At 44.7% G+C, this 23,831-nt stretch overlaps 1 protein-coding gene across 2 annotated transcripts in view; it reads right to left on the bottom strand.

Annotated features, from left to right (window-relative positions):
- Positions 1-23,831, bottom strand: part of MLF1 (myeloid leukemia factor 1) — a 138,697-nt gene that overhangs the window by 40,614 nt on the left and 74,252 nt on the right. For both annotated transcript variants that reach the window (XM_040349255.1, XM_040349256.1), the window contains one exon: positions 14,071-14,157. In XM_040349255.1, the coding sequence (XP_040205189.1) occupies positions 14,071-14,157 (87 nt within the window). The remainder of the gene's footprint in view (positions 1-14,070; positions 14,158-23,831) is intronic.

Here is a 23,831-nt window from a genome sequence, read left to right as displayed (position 1 = left end):
ATATATTTCAGGATGGCAAGTTACTATCCTTCACCGAGTTGCAGAGCAGATTTAATCTGCCCTCTACCATGTACTATTCCTACCTCCAGCTCAGCCACATGGTGGCCGCTTCCCACTGTGTTATGTCAACTACCCCATTTTCTACCTGTTACAAACTAGCACTGAAACCAAAAGGGATTATCTCACATTGTTACCAAATGTTATTGACGCACCCCACTAAGGCACCGTCCTTATGGGAGAGGGATGTAGGTCCACTTACAGGAGACCAATGGGATGAAGTTCAGCAGTTCAGCAGTCAATTACTATCTGCGCCCAAAAGGTTTCCCAACTTTACATAGCACTCCGGGTGCACTGCACCCCACTTAAATTGCATAGGATGGGCAGGCGGCCGGATCCCCTGTGTGGCAGATGCGGGCTACATCAGCGAGATCTCATTCACCTGCTCTGGAGATGCCCAAAGCTCCATATGTACTGAGTACAGTGCTTGGGACGCCTAGTCAAGTGTTCCTGGTAACCGCCCCCCTGGACCCAATTCATTGTATCTTAGGGGTATTGGAGGACGTTGTCCCAGAAGAGAAGGCTAGAATAGCATTCTTTAGAGCACCGTTTCAGGCTCATAATGATGGGCTGGAAATCAGTCTCTCCACTCACAGTAAGCCTCATGGATATCACATATGGGGAACACTTTGGTCATGGAAAAGTATGCATATCAACATAGGGGCAGTCCGAGCAGATTCTAAAGAATTTTGGCACCTTGGCTAGACACCCCAGGATTAAGTCCCAGGTAAATTGGTGATGTCCAGACTATTGCAATGCCCTGCGGGCTGAACTTAATGGGCTAGTGACAGATAACACCAGATGCACGGTATTGCTATGTATGTATGTATGTATCATATTGCAGACCTGATGGTTGAGATGACAGGATGATTGTACTGAACGATGAGAGGACTGTACATTTTACTTAATAATGTGTGCACGTGCACTGTCTGTACATTGGAAATTGTTTGAATTTGTTCAATAAACACCTTTTTGATACAAAACAAAAACAAAACAAAAAAGTTACTGCAATTCTCAAAAAGGCCACAAGATGGAAGCCTAGGGTCAAAAGTAAGGTCGAGAGTTACACAGAGCCATACATCATGCTGAAGAATACAGGTAAACCAATGACCCACACAACATTGCAATACTGTTTGCTTCTGAATGCCACCATTCCCCTAATCAGGGAGGAACTGTTGATGGCACCACAAACCCACTTGTGCAGAAGTTATAAAAAACAAAAAAAAACAAAAAAAAAAAACAGTCCCATCAAATAGTCCATGTCACACCAGCAGAAAGTAAAATGAACTAGCAGGCGGACTTAATCCCAAAACAAAAAACTCAAAACTGGAGTGCACTTCAACTCCAGTAAGAGAAAAAATAGGGTGTTTGGAGGGGGATAAGTCAAGTCTCAACAGTGCAGTTCTTAAAAACCCAAAACTTTTTAGAGAGAGAACTCCGAACTCTACGCAGACTTTTGGATATGGAACACTAGGTAACCATGCACTGAAAGCAACATATTGAGCTCAGTAAACAGAACAAGACAGACCAGGATGTGCAACCCGCTATGACACATATCAGTGAGGCAGTCCGAGAAAAAACAAACAAACACACACAGGAATAAGCTTTCACATTGTTCAGAAATGGTAACCAGGATGTGCTTGGCTTACACGTTGCAGGTTCAGACAAAAAATAGTCCAGCCAATCAGAAACAACTGGGGGAACCTCAAAGAGTTTCACAGAGCGCCAATATTTAACACAGAGCTTACTGGTATATAACATACCGTAGGCGAGCCCCTTTTCTTGCAGCCTTTTCCGTACCTCCAAGAATGTGCGTCGAAGCCTCTGCAACTCCGGGGAAAAATCCGGAAAGAAATGCAAGGTAGTATTTTCAAATCGGAGCTGTGTTTTTTCCTTGCTTCAGCAAGGAAGAGGTCTCAGTTCTTAGTTCACTTCTTGAACTAGCGTGACAGCCTTGGGAGGCACGCCCTGCGGTCTCGGACCCATCGGGACCCTGTGGGGGCGCTCCACAATGTATGCAGAGGAGACTTGCTGTAAAGTGAGAATATCCTGAAAGAATTTTTCAGCAAAGCTGGTAGGGTTTAGGCCCTCTGCTCTTTCTGGAAGACCCACCACTCTCACATTATTGTGGCACAGTCTATTCTTGTCGTCCTCAGACCACGCCATCAACTGTGCATTGTAGTTCAGCAACATTTTGATACAATTTTCTGCAGAAGTAACATGGACCCTGAACTTGTCAAGGTCCTGTCTAATGAGAATGCACTCCATGGCCAGCATATCTATTCTGCCCATTACCAGTGTTTTACTCTCCTCTATGGCTGCTAGGATGCCTGCTGTTAAGGCTGTTGCCGCGTGCTGCTCCATACCTGTAGGCTGTAGATAGTCGCCTCTGTCCTTCTCCATGTCCAGCAGTAGCCTCAGATCAGTCTGCACTGACACAGCCTGCTCGGTTTCCCAAAGGAAAGATGGGCACTGCATGCGTGAGCGCCAGGGAGCCCAAGACCTTAGGAGGTGGCTGTTTCTTGGACGAACGTCTCCTGGATGGCATTGATGGATCAGGGGAGAGTCCCCGACCCTGTGGCTTGCTTCGCTGGATGGCACCTAGTTCAGAAATGCCAAGGATTTTTCAGCCTGGAAGCCGGAGAACTCACGCGTCCTCTCCTTCACATCCGGACACATCCCCTGCCCCCCCCACACAGTTTGTATTGTTTTTTCAACAGCACCAGAAACACATGAAAGGACCAATTAGCTAATCTATCTGGACGCAACTCAGAGGTAACCAATAAACCAATAGCATGTAAGCCTACGTGGTGTGTTATACCATCAAACAGTGATTCCAAAAACTCCACTCAAATACAAAGCTTTATAAAAGTGTAAGCCCCCTTTCACACCGCAAAATCACAGCCTATTGCAAACAACGGCACTATGCCAATCGGTGCGCCGCCGCACCAATTTCCAAAAGTAATTCCTGCACTACTTTTGGTGACTTCAGGGGTCATTTTTATTAGACATCTGTGCATAAACATGATGCCCCACAGATAATCAATAGGGTTTAGGTCTGGACACATGCTTGGCCAGTCCACCACCTTTCCCTTGAGCTTCTATAAGAGAACTGTCAGCGCGCCCCAGGCGCACGTGCGCACGCACATGCGCCATTACGCATGCGTGGATCTCTTGGCGCCAGACTGCCTATTTAAGGGGCGCACTGATCCCAGTCTAGTGTCAATGGATCTCAGCTGTTCTGGTACCTGTATCCTGCGTTTACCTGCCTGTTACTGAATCTTGTCTTTCCCTGACCCTGCTATGGATTTCGCTACACTTCTGATTATCGGTTCCTGAACTCGGCTCCCTACTCTGACCTTGCTCCTGCCCGATGACTTTGCACATTGCTGCCCGTCTGTTACTGAACCCAGCTATCCGTGTGACTACGCTTCATCTGCAGACACTCGTGTGCCATCCGGTCCCTTGGTTTCTCCTGTCTCCACTCTCAGCGGGACCAGGGCCAGAGATGCAAGAGAGGATGACCTCATCACTTCAGACTCCGTCCAGGTACGTGACAGTATCTGTCAGCCAGTAATGGAGTCTGAAAGGGAGGCCTCTTCTTTTGAGGACATTTGCCAATCCTTCTCTGCATCCCATACAGTACAGAGTCTTCAAACCAATGTGAAACAGATGGAAGGTCAGCTTCTGAACCAGCCTGCCACCTTTCCTGCTGTCGCAAGTTCTTCGGTTCAAAATGGACTTCAGTCTGCTCTGTGTGACTGCCACTCCTCCTGAACCCAGAGTGCCATTGCCTGAGCGTTTTTCCGGAAATCGCAAACAGTTTTGTGCCTTCTGAAACGCCTGTGAACTGTATTTTTCCTTGTTACTCCAAACTTTCTCTTCCGAAGACACCAAAGTAGGGTTCATCATCACCTTGTAACTTAACCACTTAAGACCCGGACCATTATGCAGGTTAAGGACCTTGCCCCTTTTTGTGATTTGGCACTGCGTCGCTTTAACTCACAATTCCGCGGTCGTGCGAAGTGGCTCCCAAACAAAATTGGCGTCCTTTTTTTCCCACAAATAGAGATTTCTTTTGGTGGTATTTGATCACCTCTGTTTTTATTTTTTGCGCTATAAACAAAAATAGATCGAAATTTTGAAAAAAAAAAAACAATATTTTTTACCTTTTGCTATAATAAATATCCCCCAAAAATATATAATTTTTTTTTTTTTTCCTCAGTTTAGGCCGATGGGTATTCAGCTACCTATTTTTGGTAAAAAAAAAAAAATCTCAATAAGCGCTTATCGATTGGTTTGCGCAAAATTTATATTGTTTACAAAATAGGGGATAGTTTTATTGCATTTTTATTAATAATTTTGTTTTACTACTAATGGCGGCGATCAGCGATTTTTTTCCGTGACTGCGACATTATGGCGGACACATCGGAAAATGTTGACACATTTTTGGGACCATTGTCATTTTCACAGCAAAAAAGTGCTATAAAATGCATTGTTTACTGTGAAAATGACAATTGCAGTTTAGGAGTTAACCACTAGGGGGCACTGTAGGGGTTAAGTGTGACCTCATATGTGTTTCTAACTGTAGGGGGGTGGTGCTGGACGTGTGACGTCATTGATCATCTGGCCCTATATCAGGGAATAGACGATCAATGACACTGCCAAAATGAAGAACAGGGAAGGTGTGTTTACACACACACCTCTCCCCGTTCTTCAGCTCCGGTGACCAATGGCGGGACACCGGCGAGGATCGGGTCCCGCGGGCGCGGTCACGAAACTTCGGACAGGGTCTGGGCTTAAGGAATCGCGTACGGGTACGTGATTGTGCCCAGCCGTGCCATTCTGCCGACGTATATCGGCGTGAAGGGGTCCTTAAGTGGTTAAAGAACCTCTTTCCTGGGCTCATCTTCGGGAGCAACAAGATTCGGCTTTGGCAACCACTAACTCCTTTTCTGCTATATCCCAGTTGTATGCTGACCCTTTTCTCCAACAGTTTGCGTAATCCACACTCAGCAGACTCCAGCAAGGCCCAAGGTCTGTCGAAGATCATGTGTCAGACTTTCGTGTGCCGAGTATTGATACTCAGTGGAATAGAGCTGCTCTCCATCGTCAATTTCGTCTCAGACTTTCTGATACATTAAAAGATGAACTTGCACGTGTGGAGATACCCACCTCCCTGGAAGATCTGATCAATCTTGTTATTCAGATTGACCGACGGCAACAAGAAAGGCGATTGGAGAGGACCAACACCAAGCCACCAGCATTTTCAAGTACTGTTTCTTAAATTTCTGCCGAGTCACTGAAAATGCCCATTAAGAATAAGGAGTGCCATTGAACTTCCCCCATGAAAGCTACCCAAGACCACCTCAGTCTTCCTCAGAATGCCTCCGGCAACAACATAAGTCTTTGCTTTTACTGTGGAAGAACTGGTCACTTCATACAGACTTGTCCTGTGAAACCTTCCAAATCTGCTTCACTGCTGCCCCACATGATGCATCTCCCTGGAAGGGGCCAGACCCACCTCTCTCTGCTGATCCAGCTCCAGTTATCAGAAAAGACTATCCTTGTATCCGCTATTATAGACTCTGGAGCTTGCAGTTGCTTTGTGGATTCAGCATTCGCTACCTTACACCAACTACCCCTATGCACCAAGAGGCAGGGGTTTGCCGTCCATCTAGCAGACGGCTCTGGTCTTAAGTCTGGACCAGTAACCCAGGAGACTATACCTATCCCCTGCCAAACTTCCTCAGGGCATCTGGAACTTCTCCGTCTGGATGTGATTGCCTCACCCATGTTCCCCATCATCCTGGGGCTACCGTGGCTAAAAGCCCATAACCCCCATATAGACTGGGTTACCGAAAATGTTTCCTTCTCATCCAACTATTGTCAGGTACAAGGTTTACTGGAAAGGACTTGTAACCCTGCTTCTCTCCTCAGTATATGTCCGGACCCCGAAACTGCAAAACTGGTGCCCATTGCCTACCATGAATTCTTGGATGTGTTCAACAAGAAAAGTGCAGATACATTGCCCCCACACAGGACCTATGACTGTCCCATCAAACTTTTACCTGGATCCAAGATTCCTTTCGGACGAATCTATCCGCTCTCCGAACCTGAACTAAAAGCCCTGCACAAATATATAGATGAAAGTCTGGGAAAGGGATTTATTCGGCATTCCTCCTCACCTGCAGGGGCTGGTATTTTCTTTGTAGAAAAAAAAAAGATCACTCCAAGACCCTGTATTGACTACCGGGATCTTAATAAGATCACTGTCAAGAACCAATACCCACTTCCGCTGATCCTTGAATTGTTCCAGAGGTTGCGGTGAGCACAGATATTTTCCAAACTTGATCTGAGGGGTGCTAACAATTTAGTCCGGATCAAAAAAGGGACATGAATGGAAAACAGCTTTCAGAACACGCTTCAGGCATTTTGAATATTTAGTTATGCCTTTCGGCCTCTGCAATGCCCCTGCCACCTTCCAGCACTTGTTAAAATTACATTTTTCGGGACTTTCTTGATCTGTTTATCATAGTCTACCTCGATGATGTTCTTATATTCTCTGAGATGGTTGAATTACATCGCACCCATATGAAGAAGGTCTTGAGTAGACTTCGTGAACATCACCTCTACGCCAAGGCTGAGGAGTGTAACTTCGAAAAGCAGACCATACAGTTTCTTGCACTTGTTATTTCCATGGATCCCCAGAAGGTCGCTGCAGTCCTGGAATGGCCAGCTCCTACAGACCTGGAATGGCCAGCTCCTACAGACAGGAAAGCGGTACAAAGGTTTGTGGGATTTGCAAATTTTTATAGAAAATGTATTGAAAACTTTTCTGGCATAATCTCACCTATTACCCAACTAACCAAACAGCAGGTTCCTTTCCGATTGACCCCTGAAGCACAAGTATCCTTTGAACAATTAAAGACCCTGTTTACTTTGGCCTCCATTTTGAAGCATCCTGATCCGTCCCTGGCCTATGTTTTGGAGGTGGACGCCTCCGAAAGCGCTGTAGGGGCCATCTTATCTCAGCGACAAGGTCCTAAATCTTTACTGCATCCCGTAGCCTTTTTCTCCAAAAAATGTAATCCTTCTGAGAGAAACTACGATTTTGGAGATGGGGGAATTGTTAGCCATTAAAGCTGCACTTGAGGAATGGCGTTACTTGTTGGAAGGTGCCGCTCACCCTATCCTCATCTTCACTGACCACAAGAACTGTCGCGCATGTTTCATGATCCAGTTCAACCCTCAGAGCCAGACACCATCCTGCCAGCCAAGAACTTCCTCCTTCAGTCAGACCTGATGTCCCAAATAAAGGCAGATGTGACGGAGCATCCCCCCCCCCCCCGTCTCAAGATTTATCCCTCCAGTTTAAGGATGGGCTCTACTACCACAATGTACAGATCTTTGTCCCGGAACAGTTCAGAGTCTCTGTTCTCAAACAGTGTCATGATCACCCCACTTCGGTATTCATAAGACTATAGACTTAATTTCCAGTTCTTTTTGGTGGCCCAAATTGACACAGGACTGTAACAAATATGTAAGATCCTGTGTGACATGCCTACGCTGCAAAACCAATCGAGCCAAGACTTGCGGCCTACTTGAAAGTCTTCATGTGCCAAAGAAACCTTGGAGCATAATATCTATGGGATTTCATTGTGGAACTTCCCCCTTCTGAGAACTTCACTTCTATATTTGTTGTGGTGGACCGTCTGACCAAAATGGCACACTTTGTTCCCCTAAAAGGCACCCCTTCTGCTGCTGAGACGGCCTCCCCATTTATCAAAGAAGTTGTAAAACTGCATGGAATCCCCGACAACATTGTCTCTGACCAAGGTGTGCAGTTCACCTCCAGATTTTGGAGGTCTCTGTGTGAAGCATTAAACATTGAACTCAGTCTGTCCACTGCTTATCATCCTCAGACTAATGGACAGTCGGAGAGAACTAATCAAACCTTGGAGCAATACCTGCGGTGCTTCTCCTCCTTCTCACAGGATGACTGGTCTTCTCTTCTCCCACTGGCAGAGTTTGCTTATAACAACTCCATTCACTCTGCTACCAAGCAATCACCCTTTTTTGCCAATTATGGATATCACCCTTCCTTTTTGCCTGAGCTGCCTATAGAATTCTCCGTACCTGCTGTACAAGACAGACTGGACTTTTTCAATGTTAACAACAAATTACTCCAGAATACCATCTCTAAAACCCAGACGAGCAACAAGAAGTTCTTTGACAAAAGGAAGAGGGGCAACTTAAATCTGGAACCAGGAGACAAGGTCTGGTTGTCTACTGCAAATTTAAAGCTAAAGTTGCCCCTCCAAGAAACTTGGCCCGAAATATTTGGGGCCTTTTCCAGTAAAAAGGAAAATGAACCCTGTGGCCTTTGAGGTAATACTACCTAAAAATCTGAAGATCCATCCAGTATTCCACATCTGCCTACTAAAACCAACAGTGCCTAACCCATTTTCCAATCGTGATCCAGAAAACCCTTCTCCACTACGCGTCGAAGGCAACAAGGAGTATGGAGTCGAAGCTGTTCTGGATTGTAAAACCAAGAGGGGCCAAACACAATTTTTGGTTAAATGGAAGGGTTATCGCCCGGAAGAGAACTCTTGGGAGCCAGCTTCTAATGTGCATGCCCCACAAAAAAGTTTGTGCCTTTTTCCAGCGTCATCCGGAAAAGAAGCCTCTAAGGGGCATCCGGAGGCTGCCCTTAGGGAGGGGGCAATATAAGAGAACGGTCAGCGCGTTTCTGGCGCACACGCACATGCGCCAACGCGCATGAGTAGATTCCTTGGCGCCAGACGGCCTATTTAAGGGGCGCACGGATCCCAGTCAAGTGCTGACAGATCTCAGCTGTTCCAGTACCTGTATCCTGTCTTTACCTGCCTGTCACCTGTTACTGAACCTTGGCTTTCCCTGACCCCGCTACTGGATTTCGCTACACTTCTGATTATCGGTTCCTGAACTCGGCTCCCTACTCTGACCTTGCTCCTGCCTGATTACTTTGCACATTGCTGCCTGTCTGTTACTGAACCTGGCTATCCGTGTGACTACGCTCCTGTCTCCTGTTTGGCTCTTCTCTGCTTTCCGGGTATCTGCAACTCCGTGCCTGTGACCCGCTGCCTTCTAAGAATCGCATCATCTGCTTCAGGCTTCCAGAGATTCATCTGCAGGCACTCGTGTCCCTTCCGGGCCCTTGGTTTCTCCTGTCTCCACTCTCAGCGGGACCAGGGTGCCGGAGATACGAGAGGATGACCTTGTCACTTCAGACAATGTTCAGGTACGTGACAGCTTCTTTAGCAAGGCAGTGGTTGTCTTGGAGGCGTTTGGGGTTGTTATGTTGGAATACAGCCCTGTGGCCCAGTCTCCAAAGGGAGGGGGATCATGCTCTGCTTTAGTAGGTCACAGTACATGTTGGCATTCATGGTTCCCTCAATAAACTGTAGCTCCCTAGTGCCGGTACTACTCATGTAGCCCCAGACCATGACACTCCCACCACCATGCTTGACTGTAGGCAAGACACACTTGTCTTTGTACTCCTCATCTGGTTGCTGCCACACACGCTTGACACCATCTGAACCAAATAAGTTAATCTTGGTCTCATCAGACCACAGGACATTGTTCCAGTAATCCATGTCCTTAATCTGCTTGTCTTCAGCAAATGGTTTGTGGGATTTCTTGTGAATCATCTTTAGAACAGGCTTCCTTCTGGGGTGACAGCCATGCACACCAATTTGATGCAGTGTGCTGCGTATGATCTGAGAACTGACAGGCTGATCCCCCCCACCCCTTCAACCTCTGTAGCAATGCTGGCAGCACTCATACATCTATTTCCTTAAGACATGATGTTGAGCACGTGCACTCAACTGCTTTGGTCAACCATAGCGAGGCCTGTTCTGAGTGGAACCTGTCCTGTTAAACCATTGTATGGTCTTGGCCACCATGCTGCAGCTTAGTTTCAGGGTCTTGGCAATCTTCTTTTAGTCTAGGCCACCTGTATGTAGAGCAACAATAAACAAATTTAAGATCCTTAGCGTTCTTTGCCCTGAGGTGTCACGTTAAACTTCCAGTGACCAGTATGAGAGAGTGAGAGCGATAACACCAAATTTAACACACCTGCTCTCAATTCACACCTGTGACCTTGTAACACTAACAAGTCACATGACTGTGGGGAGGGACAATGGCTAATTGGGCCCAATTTGGACATTTTCACTTAGGGGTGTACTCACTTTTTTTTTCCAGCAGTTTAGACATTAATGGCTGTGTGTTGAGTTTTGAGGGGACAACAAATGTACACTGTTATACAAGCTGTACACTCACTACTTTACATTGTAGAAACGTGTAATTTCTTCATTTTTGTCACATGGAAAGATATAATAATAATTTACAAAAATGTGAGGGGTGTACTCACTTTTGTGAGATACTGTATATCAAATCAACCAACACTGTAACATATCCTAGACCCCTTTCACAGTGGAAATGCCTTGAGGTCTGCCTTTTAGTTTTTTGGTGGACCCAATAAGAAGCTCCATGCAAGTCTATGAGCAGGTACTATATAGGTGCATCGGTTTATGCTCAATCACCTCCAAGCAGTGGCTGTGCGTCCATTAAGGGCGCCACCCCCTCTGTCATGCCACCCCTCTCTGTGTAGAATGAATCTATCCATTGCCACTGTAGCTACCCCCTGTTCAGGCGTCCGGCCCCTTTTCCGACACTGGGTGCCTGAATTCCAGCAGCAGGGGTGTTTTTGCATTATGCTCTCAGGTGTGTTCGCAAATAAATATTTGCTATTCCAACACTGAACCGCCTCTCAGCCAAGCAGGAGGCACGGATCCAATACCCATCACCTGATTGGCTGAAGGCACAGCCGCCCCCCGATTGAACGGAATGGAAGACGCCACACACGGGAGGAGAGAGAACCATGGAGGACACAGGCGTTCGCCGCCGTCAACCGGTGCCTGACCCGCCACCTGAATGGGGCAAGTGTGTGCCAGTCAGACGGCGAGTGGGGGGTCACAGAGGCTGCATATGATGGGCACAGGCACTGCATTTGATTACATTTTTTTTCAGTTTGTTTTTGCCCCCCCAAAAAATTTGGAGCACCAGTCGCTACTGTCTCCAAGTCTGCCCAGTTGCGGAAAAAAAACTGAAAAAGGTCTGCAACCTTTTCTGGACCTAAAGGTGATGGATCAGGGTTGTCTGATGGAAAAATCCATTTTTAATTGAGCCAGCCATAGAACTAAAAATCAGGGGGAAAAAAATTAAACTGGCACAGATGTGCTCCAATTCAGCAAGGAATATGTTCATGGATTTCCAGATGATCAGACCAGGTAGTGCCAGTGTGAAAGGGGTGTAATCGTTCAGGTTAAAAAGTAAAAACTTTAGGGCCCATTCACACTAGGAACTGCATGTGAATTGGATAGGAAAGCTGTGCGGGTTCTGTCCGATTTACATGCAGTTCTGTGCAGTGCAATTTCAGCACATTCCTTTGGAATGGGCCGATATTGCACCGCTCCAAAACTAGTGGCAACTGCATTGTACTTTTGTACCATGCAATCTGGTGCAGGCAAACACACTGGACTAGATTCACATAGATTAGCGGATCTTTAGATCCGCGTAATCTATGTGATCTACGATCCGCCGGTGCAATTTTGCGAGGCCAGTGCAGTATTCACAAAGCACTTACCTCGAAAATTGCACCGTCGGATCGTAACTCCCCCGACGGAATTCAAATTCCGCGGCTAGGGGGAGTGTACAATTTAAATCAGGCGCGTTCCCACGCCGATTTAACTGCGCATGCGCCGCCGGCAAAATTACCCAGTGCGCATGCTCCAAATGACGTCGCTAGGACGTCATTGTTTTCGGCGGCAACGTCAATTGCGGCCATCCGTATTCCAGACCGACTTACGCAAACGACGTAAAAATTTGAAACTCAGCGCGGGAACGACGGCCATACTTAACATTAGCTACCCCTCATATAGCAGGGGTAACTATCCGCCGGAAAAAGCCGAACGCAAACGATGTAAAAAAAAAAGCGACGGGCGGGCGTTCGTTTCTGAATCGCCGGTTCTCCTCATTTGCATATCCGACGCGTAAAAGACCGAGGCGACACCTAGTGGCCGGTGGGAGATTGCAGCCTAAGATCCGACGGTGTAAGTCACTTACACCAGTCGGATCTAAGGGAGATCTATGAGGAACGGATTCTTATGAATTAGTCTCATAGATCCGACGGCGGATCAGGAGATCCGCCGTCGTATCTCTTTGTGAATCTGGCCCACTGTGTTAGGGGTGTTAACTTTCAACTGACATCCGCAGCTGATTGTAAGGGCAGTGCAATTGGAATGATCTCCCCCACACTGCATTTTAGTGTGAATGGGCCCTAAAAATCAAATACATAAATAAAAACACTGCTTACATCATAGCAGGGTGTTTTGATAGTACAGGATGTGTCTAAACATGCAACCACCTAGCAATACGATAACTGCAGCAGTCACAGGGAGAAGTGCTGCTTAATATACACTTGTTCTATGGTTACTAGTGTGTCTAAGTTTTTGGAAGAGCAAATGCGAGCATGAGAGCAGATAGCACGAATATAGTATAATGATCCCCGAGCTAGAGTGTCTGATGTGCGAGTGAAGATTAGGATTTTTTTTTTTTTAACACTGGAGATGCAGCCTTAGGAGGGAGATAATATTACTACATTAAAGTATGCATCACTCATATATAGACTTGGCTGCTACACTGTACACATAAGCACCTCACCCAGCCTTGCACTATGACCAAACATGGCAGAAAGCTACAATAGCCTGTATGTTAAGGGAAATGTTATTAATAGTGATACACATACTCAAATATAAAAATGATGCATTAAATCAAATGGAACTATAGACCAGGCATTTTCTTGGAAAGGCTAAACAGATCTTTGGCATACACAGAGGATTCCAGGGACTTCAAAAGAATTTGTTCATCACTGGCTGGGGCAGTGAATGAAGCTGCTGTCAGGTCACAGAGGACATGTTTTTTTGGCAGCCAGTGTGCAGAAGGAGTTAATGCAATATAAATAATACAGGTACGCTTGCTTGCCATTTAACTACAACTAGCACAATGTATTAAACATTTTAAAACCTAGAGATTTTTTTTTTTTTTTAAGCTTTGGATAGAGTGGGGAGAAGTTAAAATTGCAGATTCTCTATGTGACACCATTGAATACATTTCTCTCACTTTTCTGTCCCAGTGACACCAGGCAAGAAATAGGAATGAGTTGTTAGACAGGAAGAGCAAACTGTGCTACAAACATTACAAAAGGTTACAAGCCTTCCTAACTTTCTAAACATGTATCTATGTCCTCTAACTCATTCCAGCTCTGCCCAAAAAACTACATTTGGATGTTAACCTTCAATGGCAACTGAATGTGTAGGCCTCTGTAACTTCAGTCAGATATATTATGGGGTATATGCCTTATTACACAGTAACACAAAATTGTACGAGGTCCTTTTATTGGACTGATCTGAGACAGTCATCTTCCTGCTGCTCTTCCAAAATCATTACACCCAATAACGCAGAGGCCCTCTGGCCTACAAACACTCCAGAATGCATGTCTAAAGAGGAACTGCAGTCTGCTCACATAATTTGTGATACAAACATCATTGCCATTCTGAAGCTTCCCTCCAACCACTTTTCATATTTTATATATACTGTGATTCTGTACTTGCCAAATATTCTGCAGAAATCTGTCTGTAGCCATTTTAACTCTGGGCATCTGAAGCCGCTGCCTGTTCATTTCCTGGATTTATACACACACCATCAGCTCTGCACCTTTCATTGGCCCTCTTATGACTCACACACCCTCCCTTCCTGGCAAACTCTCACAAGAAGAGCAAGCTGTGCACTGTATGATGTATTTACTTTTCAAAAAGGTTAAAACGACAAGGGCAGGGGATTTAATAGATGTAAAGTTGAAAAAATAACTGAAGGTCCACTTTAATGAAAATAAGTAAAACAACTTACAAATTGTTTGTGCATGTCAGTCATTCGGTTTCTAAAGTTGGCCATCATGTTATCAAATGAATGGAAAGGGTCCTTAATATCAGAGACCTAAAATGGCAAATAAGGCAACATAAATACAATTTAGAAAAAACTAAATTGGCACATTAACCGTGTTTACTTATCGAACATCGGCATATATACTGTATATTATTCATTTCAAGCGTTTTCTGAAATGCTCACAGGTTTTTATGTAAAGGTGAACTTACCCTATAAGGACAGCAAGTGCGTTAGGACTTTGGACCCCCCCCCCATTTCTGTAACATAGGGGGAGGTGTTCTGTAGTCCACAGAGACAACTGGGAATAATGCAGAAAACATTGCAGCACAGGAAGTGATTTTCTGTCACATTCAATAATATATTTGGCAGACTTAAAGCGGAATTTTACTCATAACAGAAATGATAATTCATGTGCTACAACAAAAGAACATGCATTTCACATTAATAATTATGCTATGAAAACCAGTGTGTGTTATAAATTGCCTCCAGCATTGCTTCTGTTTATTCTTGCTGGAGGCTGACATTTTGTTGAAGCCCAGTGCAGTCAATTCCTTGTTAGAAACTCTCCTCCCCTCCTTGGTATCAAAAACGATATACTTTCTTCAATTAAAATATGCAAGTGTCCAGCCTTTATTGTATGGCTTGGCTCAGATTGAAAGGAAGGCTGACAGAAGCTTAAAGCCTCATGCACATTGGGCATAAAAAATATAAAAAAATAAATGCTGGTTATACAGGCGTTTGGGGTCTTTTCTTTAAGCCTGTAGAAGCAACTCTATGTCAGCCTATGTATTCATGCACATTTGGGTACTTACTTGACTAACAGGCATATCCGAGGAGGAGCATTTACAGGTTGAAAAATAAAAAATCACCACAAGTGAGTTTTTGAGAGAAGCTTTTGAGTAGAAAAAAATGAGTAGAAAAAAAATGCGGAGTTTAGGCGCGTCAAAGTTTTTTATTTATTTTTTATTCTTTAGTTATTGTTTTGCAATATAAATAATAAAAAAAAAAAGGTACCAAAACTCAGGGTAAGGAGCAGAGAACACAAAGAATAAAACTGTGTCGGCTGTAAAATAGGAATCAAAGTCATAGAGAGCATGCGCATCAAGCATTTAAGTGTGCAATTTTTCTAGTGTTTTGGGGAAAAATGCTTATAAGCGAAATCGCATCCATATGAGCATTTTTTTCTGCCATGTGTTCTATTTTTTTATGCTGCCTAGACATGTGCATTTACCCTATAGCCAGGCATTCCTGCTGAACCATCAGAATTTCAATCCATCTATGGGCAGACTGTAATAAGGCTTACCTGTAGGTAAACTGAATATCTCCTAAATGTGCACCGTTTAGGAGATATTTCACCCTGCATGCAGCAATTGACATCACTGGTGCATGCGCTCTGGAGGTCCGGCATACCTTGCTGGAACTTCAGAGCTGCATGCCAAAAAGGAGGGCAAATGCGCAGGAGTAACGTCATTACAGCTCTGGCCAATCACACAGCCGAAGCGCACAAACCCAGAAGACAGATCGGGGGAAGATGTAAGCCCTCAGCGGTGACCGGGTGTCGCAGGAGAGCTTTGTTCTGAACTAAAGTCTTCCATAATGTGCTAGTATGCGATGCATACTAGCACATTATACAATTGCCCTACAATTGGGTTTTGTTTTTTAACAGCCGCAGTTTAGAACTGCTTTAAGCGGCAATTGGCAGAGGACAGTAAGGTTTACATGGTGCGGCCGCAAAGCTAAAAGTGACTGGACGCGTAGCGATCGGAAAGCCTGTCGAATGCTAAAAATTCAAGTCAATGGGAATGTGCCTCAAATACCCTGCAACAGCATGCAATGTGCAATGCATGCAGTTGCAGCTCATTTGTTTGCAAAAATTGCAAACCGGTAGCCCCTGGATCACGACTCAGATCGGGCTTCATCGGCGGGGGAGAATTTAGACAAAATCTAGCCAAACTCTAAGGTCTCCATGGCAGCAGAGTTTGTCCAGTCTGCTCTCCCGCTTTTCTTTTCTCTCTCTCTCAAATCGGTGTTCCTTCCATACAGTCGGTGTCTTTCTGGTTTTCTTCAGCAACAGTAAATCTTAAAACGGTCAGCTGATCAATCGCTAGTGGCTCTGATTTTAGGCACAGTGCCAAGAATACAGAACTGAGCATGTGCAGAGCAGGGAGAGACAGTGCATTATGGGATTTTTAAAAACCGTATAGGCACTTAAATGAAAAGGGCATGAGGCAGGACTTTGCATGAGGCACACGGAAGCAAATAAACAGAGTAAAAAACTGCCTTTAACCTCTTCCTATCCGCGCTATAGCCGAAATACGGCTACAGCGCGGACCTGAATTGCCGGGAGGCCGTCTATATACGGCCTCCCCTTTTCTTGTTCCGAGCGCGCATCGGGAAACTTCTGTGCTGGCCGTGTCCCTTGAACACAGCCAATCACAGATCGCAGTAAATAGCCAATCACAGTGGCTATTTACAGCGCGATCATCGTGGCCAATGAGAGATGATCTCAAATGTAAACATATGAGATCATCTCTCATTGTTGGCTCTCCCTTCTCACACAGACACCGCGTGTGAGGAGGAAGAGTGATCTGTGAGTTGTATACAAAGAGACATATCAGTGCCCAGTGCCCAATCAGTGCCAGGGAAACACTTGGTGCCCACCTGTGCCACCAGTACCACCTGTGATCAGTGCGTATAAGTGCCCACCTGTGCCACCTCATCAGTGCCCACTTGTGCCGCAGTCAATCAGTGCACATCTGTGCGGCCTCATCGGGGCACATCAGTACCCATCTAAGTGCCATCTGTGCAGCCTCATTAGTGCCATCTGTGTCGCCTCAGTACCCATCTGTGTCACCTCAGTACCCATCTGTGTCACCTCAGTACCCATCTGTGTCACCTCAGTACCCATCTGTGTCACCTCAGTACCCATCTGTGTCACCTCAGTACCCATCTGTGCAAACAATCAGGGCCCATCTGTAACGCCTCATCAGTGCCCATCTGTGCCACCTCACACATCGGTGCCGCCTCAACGCACATCTGTGCCGCCTCATTAGTGCCATCTGTGTCGCCTCAGTACCCATCTGTGTCACCTCAGTACCCATCTGTGTCACCTCAGTACCCATCTGTGTCACCTCAGTACCCATCTGTGTCACCTCAGTACCCATCTGTGTCACCTCAGTACCCATCTGTGTCACCTCAGTACCCATCTGTGCAAACAATCAGGGCCCATCTGTAACGCCTCATCAGTGCCCATCTGTGCCACCTCACACATCGGTGCCGCCTCAACGCACATCTGTGCCGCCTCATTAGTGCCATCTTTGCCGCCTCATCAGTGCACATCTGTGCAATCAGTACACATCTGTGCTGCCTCATCGGTGTACATCTGTTCCACCACCTCAGTACCCATCTGTGCCATCTCATTAGGGCACATCTGTGCAATCAATCAGTGCACATCTGTGCCGCCTCAGTGCCACACACCTGTGAAGTCGCATCACCACCACCAGCAACCATGTCAAAATGTTGCTGGTCCGGCGAGGAGGCATATCAAATTCTTTCCATGCCTGACGAGAGCAACAGGGAGCTCTCTTTTTCGGATTCCCATTCGGATTCTGAGTCGGACGTAAACTATGAGTGAGTCTACAGTAGTGGAACAGTGACAGGCTCAGAGGGGGAAGATAGTCAGCCCGCCAAACGAAGACTCTCTGGTGAGGAGGCAGTGGCATCCACCAGTGAGGCAGTGGCATCCACCAGCACCGCAGTGCCATCCACTAGCACCACAGTGCCATCCACCAGCACCGCAGTACCTTGGCAAGAAAGGCCAAGGACCCATGCCAGCCTTCCCTATGTCCTTCAAAACCCCTTGTGGCTTCCTCCTAATTCAGGAGAAGCGAACATTCCCCCTTTCACTGCCCAGCCAGGAGTCCAGGTGGACACGGACAATTTTTTCCCCAATCAATTTTTTTGATTTACTTGAGGACATGCTATCTAGAATTGGCCCAGTGCAACCTATATGCCGAACAATGTATTGCAAATAACCCAACATCTTATTATGCCCGTCCCTTCGAGTTGAGAGACCCAACGGTGGAGGAGTTTAAGTTTTTTTTAGGCCTCACATTTTGCATGAGACTCAACAAAAAAAATTAAATGAGATCCTTTTGGTCAAAACGCTCAATCTACCATATGCAAATCTTCTCTGCAACAATGCCCAGAACCAGATACTTTATGATCATGAGGTTCCTCCACTTCAATGATAAATACCCAATGCCTTCCCCGAAATCACCCAAATTTTGACAGGCTTTTTAAAATTCGCTCCTTTTTAAAATTATTTTTCTGAAGTATTCCCCCAGTTATATACCCCGGACCAACACACATGTGTGGATGAGTCCCTTGTAAAATTTAGTGGCAGACCTAAAATCAAGCAGTTTATCCCCAGCAAAAGGGCCCGCTATGGGGTGAAGGTTTACAAACTATGTGAATGAGTCACAGGGTACCTGTATTCCTTCTTAGTCTACAAAGGGAAGGACACCCAGCTGCATCCCCCCCCAATTGCCCAGACTACTTGGGATCAAGTGGAAAAGTTGTTTGGCAACTCATCAACCCCCTACTGCACAAAGGCTACCATCTGTATGTAGATAATTTCTACACATCTCTTCCCCTGTTCCCATAACCTTCACCGGAAGCAGACGCCAGCATGTGGCACCGTCAGAAAAAAAAAAGAGTTGTAAATAAAGTCTTGTAAATAAAAAGTTTAGAAAAGGAGAATTGGCAAGTCTGCGAAACAAGGAGGTTCTGGCAGTGAAGTGGAAGGACAGAAGAGATGTGTAAATGTTGTCTTCCATCCACAACAATTCCTTTGTGGAAATCTGCAGAAAGCGTGGCACCACCATCCAAAATCCCACATGCATCCAGGACTACAATTCGTTCATGGGGGGAGTCGACTTTAACGACCAAATGTTGGAACCCTACCTTGCCACAAGGCGGACGTACCATTGGTACAAAAAAGTAGCAATTTATTTTTTTCATTTGGCCGTATACAACTCATTATTTATCGCAAGTCCACCCGAAACCCCCTACCCTACCTTGGCTACCAGGAGGAAATCACCACTGCCCTGATATTCCAGAACGACCTACCCCAAAACATCCAATCAGATGTTTTAAGTCGACTCTCCGAACGTCACTTTCCAGATAAAGTCCCTCCCACAGCAATAGGCCGACGAGGTAAAAAAAATGTAAGGTGGGTGCTAGTCAGACGAGACTCAGTTTATCATGGTGCCGATTGTCCTTCCCAACCAGGCCTCTGTGTAGTTGGCCGTTTTCGCCGTTACCATACTAAACAAAATTATTAGTGAAGTATGGTAAACGTAATCCTCAGTTCCTGCCTTCACACACCTTCACACCCCTTATGCCACTGCCTGCTCTGTAACTGACCCTGGCTTGTTATTCGACCCTGCTTCTGCCTAACGATTTTGTAATACCTCTGCCTGATCTGGGATTGGCCCTGGACTGTTTTTCGACCATGCTTCTGCCTAACGATTCTGTAATGCCTCTGCCTGATCTGGAACTGACCTTGGACTGTTGACCATGCCTTTTGCCTGCCTCATGGACTGATCTTGTACCCTGCTACTGGACTAGTGGGATTCAACACAGGGGTCTCGCATATGTGAGGGGCTCCAGAAAAGTTTTTCTGGATGAAGAAAACAACTTTTTTTTTGTTTTCTCATCCTAGATTAGGGTCTGGAGACTCAGAGGCTTCAAAGAGATTTGGGTGGGAGAAGCCTCTACCCCTGTCCCCATTCTGTCCTGAACAAGGCCCTACTTCTGCCTGCTGCCTGTAGGACCTATGCCATCATGCCTCTGCCTGTTGCATGAACTGACCACACGACATGGACCTGCCTACTACCAGGACCAATATTTTTGGCACTGCTGGCAATATCTCTGCCTGCACTAACCCTGACGGGACAGTACCCCTGCCTGGACAATTGTGTATGCCTTTGCTGACCAAGTCCCTGCCTGCTGCCTGGACCAGTGCTATACTGCTGTGTAGAACTGCCCTACTAAAACCACAGGTAATCTTTTGTTTACGAAAAACAATATACAGAATATGTATAAATTCACCACGCTACTTCAATAAGCATATAAGTAGCAGCCAACACAACAGAATAAGATCAATTCTGCAAGTAAAAAACATAGAAAACAAAATAGTGTAGTGCTAAATATATGTGACAAATTAAAATAAACATTAATTGAATGAGAAGGACTATAAAAATGAGTCTTATAGTCATGTAGTGTTAATACCAAAGTGCTTCAAAGACCATAGTGAATGGTAAACAATGACAGTCTTAGTGAAATTCAAAATTGAAAAAAAATTCCAAAAGAGGTGTGACATATTATGGAATGTAGAAGTGAAATTTGATAGTAGATCCACCAACAAGGTATAAACTGGAGGCTTACCAGAGAAAGTGGACCTAAATAAGCATATACTTAATAGGTCATAAATGCTTATAGAGGATAGCGGTGTCCCGGTTCCAAAGCAGCTTGTGGACAGAGGGGTAGACCTCTAGGGGTTTCCACTGTATATGCAATGTATATAGAATTGATGAGGGATGGTACCAAATAACAATCAATGTTGACCATGGGCAATATCCACAAAATCCTGAGGCTCAGAGTGTATATAATAAAGGAAAGAAAACGAGGATGCACATAGTGTAAATCTGTTTGGACAATTTACTTGGCAGCAAAGGTATAAAAGTTACACTCACATTTCAGTGGTTTTAAACAGACATGTAATAATAGCAGTAAAGTCAGCATGGAGTCCCGACGCGTTTCGATCTCTAGATTGTCATCTGGGGTGCTGGCCTACTGCTGTCAATGACCCAAATATATAAATGTGTCCCCCTACCCTAATTGTGGCTCCATCTGCGAATGCTGAAGTGATTAGACATCACTTCCGGGTATGCAGCAACATGGCGGCACCAGCGTGCGCTCCAAGCCTCAGATCAAAAGACAGTCTGGAACGTAAGCGGCGAACGTCCGAACGTACAGACGTCCGATAATTAGACGCAGGCATGCGCTTAGAGACCAACACCAAGCCTCGCTCTCGCTAAGGGACAACATCACACGATCCCCAGCGAGAAGCAACAGCGCAGTTCCCATTCATAGGCGTCTAAAAGCAAATTGGGGACAACATTATACAAATAATTAAGAATAATGGCCTGAATCAGAATTCAAAATCAGATGTTACAGAACAATGAGGTCTAATGAAGTTGTCCTTGTAACAAAAACAATTAGACAACATAGACCCATGTCTAAATAATATCAGCGTATGTTAACATCAGGCAGGATTTACAAGCCAGATCGATGCAAACAATCATGATAATACTATACAATGCCGCTAGCAGCTTGTGAGGCAGTAAATACAGTTCAAAATTGATAATATATATAAAACAAAATTTATTTATTTTTATAAAAAAGTTAAATATGTGGGATATATAAAAGTTTAAAAAAATAGACGTGTTGTACATTGTATTTGTACAAGACGAAATTAAAAGCATTTAAACTAGGGAGCCACAATTGGATATGGGAATGCATCATTCCAAGTCATTATACAACTAAGACTGGTTAATAAATGCATTTATGTCCCATTCGACATTAAGGCCATACGGGACATAAGTGCGTAATTCATATATCCAATATGCCTCAAGTCGGGACACTCCTCTAGTTTTAGCCCCTCCCCTCCGAAGTGGCACATATTTGTCTATGATTAAAAACTGTGTGCCCTTGGGGTTACGGTCAAGACACTCCCTATAGTGCCTGGGGACCGTGTGTTTGGTAGACCCACCGATAATTTTGGTCACATGTTCACTTACCTGTATGGAAAAGGTCCGTATGGTACGACCAACATACTGTTTTCCGCACGGGCAGGTGATAAGGTACACAATGTGTGTGGTCGCACATGTGCAAAATGATTTAATAGGATATGTGCGGCCTGTATTGCTAGACCTGAATTCCAATGACTTGGATTTCCCATTCATGTTGAAATGACAGACACTACATTTCTTACACAGAAAATATCCCGTCATTTCTTGAAAAAACACTGAGCGAATAGGGTGATCCACAACATTAGGAGCAATACTGTGTCTTAAAGTGGGTGCTCCTTTAAAAATGACTTTGGCCCATTCGGGCAGATTTGGTCGTAGGACTTTATCATTCCTAAGTACATTCCAATGTTTGTCTATGATAGTCTTGATGTCCCTATGCTGATTGGAATAGGAGGTGACCATAGAAAACTTAAGAGTCATCCCTTTTCTGCAGAGCTTTATTAGCCAGAAGAGTAGTGCGTTCAATTAGTGCCACTTTTTGTAGTTCAGAATCTGCATTGATGCTTGTGAGAAATAAGTGTCGTCATCAGTACAGTTCCTGCGTAAACGCCGGAACTGACTCCGTGGGACTGAATTGAGCCACGTTTTATGGTGGCAGCTGTCAGTGGGAATAAAGCTGTTCCTTTCAGTGGCCTTAACATGTGTTTTGAATCTGAACTGTCTTGATACAAGCTCGATATCAAGATTCCTTTATTATATACACTCTGAGCCTCCGGATTTTGTGGATATTGCCCATGGTCAACATTGATTCTTATTTGGCACCATCCCTCATCAATTCTATATACATCGCATATACAGTGGAAACCCCTAGAGGTCTACAAGCAGCTTTGGAACCGGGACACCGCTATCCTCTATAAGCATTTATGACCTATTAAGTATATGCTTATTTAGGTCCACTTTCTCTGGTAAGCCTCCAATTTATACCTTGGTGGTGGATCTACTATCAAATTTCACTTCTACATTCCATAATATGTCACACCTCTTTTGGAATTTTTTTCAATTTTGAATTTCACTAAGACTGTCATTGTTTACCATTCACTATGGACTTTGAAGCACTTTGGTGTTAACACTACATGACTATAAGACTCATTTTTATAGTCCTTCTCATTCAATTAATGTTTTAATTTGTCACATATATTTAGCGCTACACTATTTTGATTTCTAAATCTTTTGTTTACGCTTTGCTCAGCATAATGTATTTTGGGGTGTAATTCTTGGTATGTGCATGTTCCTTGCATGTTGTATCTCTGTATGTGGTCAGGCTGTGTAGAAGTCTCACACATGTGGTATCGTATTTAGGAGAAGTAACAGAATGTATTTTGGGGTGTCATTTTTGCCATCTAAATGCTATGTGTTGGAAATATCTTATAAACAGACAACTTTGTGTAAAAAAAAAAAATGCGTTTATTTTTTTTCCACATTTTCCCAAAACTTCTGGAAAAAAAATGAACCGTTCAAAAGACTCATTATGCCTCATAGATTATATGTTGGGGTGTTAGCTTTCCAAAATAGGGTCATTTTGGTGTTCCAGGGCCTTCAAAAATTGTAATAGGTAGTCAACTAGTTAGATGTGTAATTTATGCTTCTAGAACACCTGATGGTGCTCCCTGCATGTTGGGCCTCTGTATGTGGCCCGGCAGTGAAAGTCTCACACATGGGGTATCGTTCTACTCAGGAGTAGCAGAATGTATTTTGGGGTGTCATTTGTGGTATGCACATGCCATGTGAGAGAAATAAGCTATTACAATGACAATTTTGAGAAAAATGTTAAATAAAAAATAAAAATCTTAAATTTTGCAAAGTACTGTGGGAAAAAAATGACAACTTCAAATAACTCACCATGCCTCT

This window comes from Rana temporaria, chromosome 4, assembly GCF_905171775.1.
Source record: "Rana temporaria chromosome 4, aRanTem1.1, whole genome shotgun sequence".
In the NCBI taxonomy this organism is placed as follows: Eukaryota; Metazoa; Chordata; class Amphibia; order Anura; family Ranidae; genus Rana; species Rana temporaria.
The sequence above is the reverse complement of the archived record's forward strand: the minus strand, read 5'-3'. Positions and strand labels throughout refer to the sequence as shown.